Genomic DNA, 8,006 nt, shown 5'->3' on the forward strand with positions numbered 1-8,006 from the left:
GATTTGTCAAACTTTCAAGTCTATATAGAGTGTATTAAGGGTAAACAAACAAATATGAGGAAATATGATGTCGATAGGTGTGATGACGTCTTGGAATTGATACATACGAACATTTGTGGTCCATTTCCTACCCCTTCTTGGAATGGACAACAATATTATATCACTTTCATTGATGATTACTCGTGTTATGGCTATCTTTATTTGATTCATGATAAGTCTCAATCATTGGATGTGTTCAAGAATTTTAAAGTCGAAGTTGAGAACCAACTAAGTAAGAAAATAAATGTCGTTAGATCTTACCGTGGAAGTGAATATTATGGTAGATATGATAGATCTGATGAACAACGTCCAGGGCCATTCGCCAAATATTTGATGGAGTGTGGTATTGTCCCTCAATACACCATGTCGGGGACTCCAAACCAAAATGGTGTGGCAGAGAGGTGAAATTGTACGATTAAGAATATGGTAAAAAGTATGATCAATCATTCCACCTTGCCAGAATCACTTTGGGGAGAAGCTGTCAAAATTGCAGTTTACATTTTGAATAGAGTCCCAAGCAAAGCAATAGCCAAAACCCCATATGAGCTATGGACTAGCAAGAAACCTAGTATTAGGCATTTGCATGTCTGGCGTTGTCCAGCTAAGGCTAGGCCTTACAAGCCAAATGAGAAAAAATTGGACTCCAAAACTGTGAGGTGCTATTTTGTAGGGTATTCTGAAAGGTCGAGAGGTTTCAAGTTTTATGATTCCTCAACTAGGTCTTTCTTTGAAACCAATAATGCTAAGTTCATTGAGGATGTTGAGTTAAGTGGGAGAGAGCCATTAAGAAAGGTGGTATTTGAAGAGAAATATGTTAGTATTCCTATTATTGCAACTGGACATGGTCATATTATGTTTGATGACACTATCCAGAATGTACAACTAATAACAGAGATTGTAGACACACTTGAAATTCCTCCTACTCAAGTTGTGGAACCAGTTCAAGTTCATGAAGAGGTAACTCAAGAACCTCAAGAACCTCAAGTTCAAGTGCCACTGAAAAGATCCACTAGAGAAAGGAGAAGTACAATTTCAGATGATTATGTTGTATATTTCCAGGAACATGAGTTTGACATGAGTTTGGAAGATGATCCAATTTTAGTTAGTCAAGTCAAACAAAGTTCTGATTCTGAAAAGTGGATAGAAGCCATGAAGGATGAGATGAAATCAATGAAAGACAATGGTGTTTGGGACCTTGTAAAGTTTCCTAAAGGTGTAAAACCGATTGGTTGCAAATGGATTTTTAAGACCAAATAGGATTCAAAAGGTAACATTATAAGGTATAAGGCACGCCTAGTCGCAAAAGGTTTTACTAATAAAAAAAAAGGCATTGATTGTAAGGAGACATTTTCACCAATTTCGTCAAAGGACTCCTTTAGAATCATCATAGCACATTTGGCTCATTATGATTTAGAGCTACATCAAATGGATGTTAAAACTGCGTTTCTTAGTGGTAACATTGATGAGACAATATACATGGTGCAACCGGAGAACTTTGAGTCTAATGATTCAAAGCAACTTGTATGCAAATTAAAAAGGTCCATATATGGTTTAAAGCAGGCATCCCAACTATAGTACCAAAAGTTTGATCAAGTGGTTACTTCATTTGGTTTCAAGGAGAACACCGTTGATCAATGCATATATCTCAATTTCAATGGGAGCAAATTCGTTATCTTGGTGCTATATGTAGATTATATTCTACTTGCAAGTAGTGATGTGGAAGTTTTGCATGAAACCGAGTGATTTCTGTCTAGTAAATTTTACATGAAGGATCTTGTTAATGCATTTTTTGTACTGGGTATATAGATCTATAGGGATCGTTCAAAAGGTATACTTGGGCTATCACCAAAGTCCTACATCGATAAGGTGCTAAGTAGGTTTAGCATGAGCAATTGTGCACCAGGAGACATACCTGTGGCAAAAGGCGATAAATTTAGTTTGCACCAATGTCCGAGAAATGAACTTGAGAAGAATGATATGGAGAGGTTTCCCTATGCCTTGGTAGTAGGAAGTCTCATGTATGCACAAGTTTGTACGCGTTCAGATATTACGTACATTGTTGGAATGTTGGGTAAATATTTGAGTAACCCAAGTATGGATCACTGGAAAAAGGCAAAACGGGTTATGTGGTATTTATAGAGAACTAAATATTATATGCTCACATATCGAAGATCCAATCATTTAGAGATCGTGGGATATTCAGACTCCGATTTTGCAGGATGTCTTGACAACAAGAGATCCACTTCAGGATACATCTTCATGTTGGCTAGAGGAGCGGTTTCTTGGAAAAAATGTTAAACAAACACTTATTGCTTCTTCCACCATGGAGGCAGAATTCATAGCCTGCTATGAGGCATTAGACCATGGGATATGGCTACAGAATTTTATCATTGAATTGCGGATTGTTGATGGGATTGAGAAACCATTGAGAATCAATTGTGATAATAAGGCTGCAGAATTGTATTCTAAGAACAATCGAAGTTCGTCAAAGTCCAAACACATTGACATCCAATTCTTAGTTGTGAAAGAAAGAGTTCAGAGTCTTCAAGTATCAATCGAACACATAAGCACAAACTCCATGATTGTGGATTCACTCACTAAAGGTTTGCCACCCAAAGCATATCATGAGCATGTCACACATATGGGTGTTGTACATATTAATGATGTGTCAGTATAGTGTAAGGGTCTCCAACGGGCCGGGCCGGGCGGCCCGACCCGGAGGAGTCAGGCCCGTGGCCCAGCCCGGGCAGGGCCAATGAGCCCGTTGACTGGTCAATGGGCCGGGCCGGGCCGAGCCTTGGTATATATAAGGCCTGTGGGCCCTCAAGCTGGGCGGGCTTGCCGGGCCGGGCTGGCGGGCCGGGCTACGGGTTGGGGTAAAAATTTAAATAATTTTCAGTTTTGAAGGGAAGGGGGTTCGAACCCCTTCCCTTATGGAACTCAAGGGAGCTAGCCACCAATTGAGCTGACCCTTTTTTGTGTAACTATTTTGCATTAGTTATATATATATTAGAAATGTTGTATGATTTTTGAAAAAAAATAAAAGTGAGTTGGCGGGCCTATGGGCGGGCCAGCCCGCCGGACCTAAATTGGGGCCCATGGCCCGGCCCGTCCAGAAATGGGCTCGGGCCTACCGGGCCGCGGGCTGCGGGCTTTTTGGAGAGGCTTAGTATAGTGGGAGTTTGTATTTGGTTTTTTTTTTTTTTTTTATGTTTGTTTTCTTGATGTATTGTTATGTTTGTGTTATATGTACAGACTTTAGTTTTAAAGACTATTGTGTTTGAATACTCTAAATTCAAATGATGACTTTCAGAAGCAGTTTATCATTAAGTGTTAAAAGGGGAATTTGACTATGTTAATCATAAAGTAGGACCAATTGGAAATAGACATATTAAAGATCACATTTTATGTAATTTCCATGCTACACATCCATACTTGATCCATGTTGCTAATTTTGTTGATGTTGTGATCATTGATGGATCTAGTTATAGTTATGATTAACGAAGGCTGCTTTAATCTTGTGTTAGCATAATTAGTAGACCGGATTGTTTAAGGATATTTGGATAGGATAACAAAGATGAGCTCAATAAAGTATTATCATGAACATTATTCGGTAATATATGTGATCCAAGTGGGAGATTGTTAAAATAATTCTGAACTCACATATATTAATAATTGTTTATGATTAAGCTATATATATATTCAATTATTTAGTTATAAAGTATGGGTCATCTTGTGTGTAGAGTCCAAGTTACATGTGTCTTACATAATGGACCTAAGACACATGTGACCAAACAACCAATGGGTATGGTCCTTAAGACATAGAGAAAATTAATAAAAGGGACAATAAAACTAAAGTTGTGTGTCTTAAGTTTTCTTTTCTAAAAATACAAAATGTTCCCTCTTTTGCCTCCCATCACAAGAAAAAATACAGAAAGGTAGTTTTCTCCTCTATTGTCTTAGAAGAATCATACTTCTTCAATACCGAAAATGAATTTAGGTTTGTCCACATTCTCTCAAATAATTGACATGTTTTCTTTATATGATTTAATATGAGATTTTATTTTCTGAGTTGATAATGGACTTGACAACAGCCTTCAGTTGATGATCCGTGATCCGTTTGTGGAGATAAACTGAGGCCATCTCAATGAGGACACATGCCTTTATGTCAGTTTGACTAGTGAAATTTTCTCATTGGAGACCATGGGGTCCGCCACGAGTTGTAGAGGCAACTTTCTTTGTTTTAAGAGCATGGACTTGGGTCAGATTGAGGAGATAAATCGACGTCAACCGACATACAGCTACAAGCTTTTGAAATAATATCTTTGGTGGACCACCACAAGAAGGAATTTTTAATAAAAGATTCGTTCTCAGATCAGATTGAGGAGATAAACTGATACCAACGGACATATAATAATCACTTAGGATTTTGGATTTTTCTCTTAGTAATTATTACCAAACTGACCCCACCAAACATAGCGGCTTTATTGGAACAAACATGCCAGAGGGCAGAGGGCCGATTGCAGTAAAATAGGAAACAATGACACTTTGATTTTGCGATTTCAATTTTCAATCATAAAAGTTTCATAAATTCCAAAAGTAGGCCATCGGTTTCAATCCCACCTTTTCTTTCACTTTTTTTCTTCCGTTTGTATCCGACATCCTACTCATCCGTCGCATGAATATTTCCCCTCTAATTTCCACATGGACAAAAAGGACTAAGAATTTGCTGTCAAACTAAGCTTTTTTAATAAATAAATAAATAAAAAATCATTCTCAATTTAATTTTAAAATATTCATCAGAGTAATCGCGTTTATGCACATCAGCATCTACATATTATATTTTTATGTTCTACTTTTTATTTTTACGATAAAACCATAATGACTATAAATTTAGCTCTAAAATTGAAATCATATTTACTAATTATGGTTTTATTATAAAAAAAATAGTAAATTAAAGTTTAAAGATTATTTTAATAAATATTTTGAAAAATAATCAAGATGTGAAATATATATTTTTTAAATGATTACTTTTATGATAAACTCCCTCACACAAATTCTCACAAAATCAACTCTTTTCTCAAAATGGAAATTGAATTCTTACGAAGTTCTTCCCGGTTTCTTCAACCATCCACCAGGTATGCTATTTATGCCAATAATAATACTAGTTTAGATGCAAAACATACACTACTTGTCTATTTATTATTTTTTAAATCAAAAAGAATTCTACGTTTGATCACATTAAAGGGTCTAATAACCCTTCAACATATACAAAACACAGCTTTATTATAAGATGGATTCATGAACATGGAAGCCTGTGTGTCTATATATCTATATGTGGAACTTATGAATAATGACTATGTCACGTTCTAAGTTAATGGCACGATCCCGTCCCCTACCTCGCCCTTGAGCTATGTTGTTAAGACAAAATATGAGCAAAATTGAAAGAATTTGGAAAACAGAAAACAAGACAGGTTTTTGGAAGTTTTTCATCTAATAATTTTATTGTTCAAGGATAAGAAAATTTATAACTTAACAGATTCAATAACTTAGAGATTAAACAACAACAATTACTAAAAATTAGCTAGCTAAAGAATAGCTCACGTTAACCACTCTCTAGCCCACTACTACTAGTTATTTGAACTAACTCAATAAACCAAAATATCTGAAATAAATAATTAAAATTGCTGCACATTACAGACTAGTAGGAAGAGATAATGTGTATGTATACATATATATATATATATATTCAAGCAGACCAAAATCTGGTGACTTCTTCAGTTCACCTGAACTCGCTCTCCATTGAGGCTGAAAACGGTCCGGAAATCCAAGGCTCAAAAGTAATCTCCCCCGAAAGAGTGATGGATAATCTTATCATCGCTCGTAAGATATTCCCTGCAAATTCTGGGTATACTAATTCAGAAGTGGACCAAGAGTTGGCGATTTCTTGTGAGGCTATAACCAGTGTAGAGCTTGTGTTTGGATCATTATTGTGGTTGAGATGAAAGAGTTGAGTGGCATGTGGCTGATCCCCGGTGCTACTTTGTGGGTGTACTTCTCCCAATCTTCTTCTTCTTCAAATGGTTGTACCAGCGGTTCTTCACATCATTATCGGTTCGCCCTGGAAGATGAGCTGCTATACTTTCCCAGCTGCAACACAACATAAAAACTCCTCAAACTGATCAAATTATCATATCATATGATTATGGAAAAGTATGAGGATGATTCTCATTACCTATTCCCATAGAGCGACTGGAAGCAGATGATGGCGTCATCTTCCTCTTGGGAGAAGTTCTCTCTCTTGACGTTAGGATCCAGATGGTTATTCCACCTCTCCGTACAACTCTTACCACTCCTGCTCAGCCCTGCCAGCGTTGCGATATCTGGCCGATGTGGATCGAGATTTCTGCTTATTCAAAGAGCATCCGGTCTTCTTCTTCGGGTCTCTGCTCCTCTGATCTTACCATCATGGATTTTCCTGCAAAGATGGAAGAAATTAACCCAATAAAATTTTCATGAAATATACTACAAGAAAAATAGATACAATGACTGAGAAAAATAGATACAATGACTGATTAAAAACCAGGGAAGCGCCATTGAAAAGCAAGCTGTCAAGAGGAGATTCAGACCTTGAAGAAACAATGTGCTTGGCTGAGGTTGCTTCATATTGGTCATGTGCTCAGGGAATTTATAGAAGAGAGTTGCTTTCATGTTATCAGTTAGAGACACACTGAAGTGAAATTTATAGAAGGGAGTTACAAACTGACGCTAAGAGCATGGATTTGGCTCAAACTGACGCCAACCCTGCATGGTTTTGAACATGCAGATGCAAACATTTGAAAATCTTTGTTGGGCCACAAGAGGGAATTTTTAATAGAAGATATGTTCTGAGGTCAGATTAAGAGGACATGCAAACTGACGCCAACGGACATAGTTTAATCAATCAGATTTGTTCTTAGGATTTTTCTCTTAGTGATTAGTTATTATAAGTTGCATACTAGATTTGGGTATCACTTAGAATTATTTCGCATACTAGATTTCCATAAAATATCACTTATTATAAGTTGCATACTAGACTTGAATTTCCAGTCTACCATCTTTCTCATCCAACAAGCCTTGTTAGAAGACAATCTTTGACACCCAAATAAATTATAATAGTGGTGGTATAAAACTGATAAGAGAGGAAAATTTCAAACTTAAAAGCAAACTCCTTTTGTCGTTTCTAGAAAAGCTATCAGGCAAAAAAATGGTTAATTTCCTATCTCCAAACTGATTTTCAACTTTCCTTTCACAAGAAAAAATGGAGAAACTTAACACAGGGAGAAGATCAGTTCACATGTGGCAGTTTCCGAAGCTCTTGCGAATGGACGATATGACAAACCCCATCGAACGAGACATGCGTGCGTTTAAGTCAGTGTTGAGTTCAGAAATCTCTCTAGTCTTTTTCACGTTCATCATATCTGATTTGAGACTAACCCACCCTTCTTTCTCTCCGTTTTTGTTTGAAACCAAACGGACATGGACATAGTTTAGTGTCTTTAGTCATTTCACATAATATTTTGCACTACAAAAAGTTTGGTTCTATTAGGAGACAACCTATCAACTGCTCGGGATTTCGTCGGAAATTTGTCATATCTACTACTGTTTTTTTCTTGATTTTAAAAACTGTTTTTAAGTTAAAAACAAAAAACACAAAAAAAACAATTTTTGGATAAGTTATTTTGATTTTATGGAAATATTATAAATTCAATTTATATAATATTAGTTAAATTTAGTTCAAGTCTTACCAAAAATAAAAATAATTTTGTAATATTGAATAAATTAAAATATAAAAGTAAAACATGAAAAGTAATATCTTAAATTATATTTTTTTATAAAAAAAAATACTATTTTAGTGTATATTAGAAAAATATGGATATTATTAATATCTTAATAAAAACATAATTGATTTTTTTTTATTTAAAATG

The 8,006-nt window shown here is 35.8% G+C and overlaps 1 protein-coding gene across 1 annotated transcript; it reads right to left on the minus strand.

The window, feature by feature from the left end:
- Window positions 1–6,077: 6,077 nt before the first annotated feature.
- LOC104882005 (transcription factor MYB10-like) lies at window positions 6,078–6,750 on the minus strand. The gene is made up of 4 exons (XM_010663884.1): window positions 6,623–6,750; window positions 6,504–6,517; window positions 6,275–6,422; window positions 6,078–6,189 (listed from the first exon to the last, which is right to left on the minus strand). The coding sequence occupies exons 1-4, from the start codon at window positions 6,748–6,750 to the stop codon at window positions 6,078–6,080; spliced, it is 402 nt and encodes a 133-aa protein (XP_010662186.1).
- Between the last annotated feature and the right edge of the window lie 1,256 nt (window positions 6,751–8,006).

This window comes from Vitis vinifera, chromosome 16 (genome assembly GCF_030704535.1).
Source record: "Vitis vinifera cultivar Pinot Noir 40024 chromosome 16, ASM3070453v1".
Taxonomy (NCBI): domain Eukaryota; kingdom Viridiplantae; phylum Streptophyta; class Magnoliopsida; order Vitales; family Vitaceae; genus Vitis; species Vitis vinifera.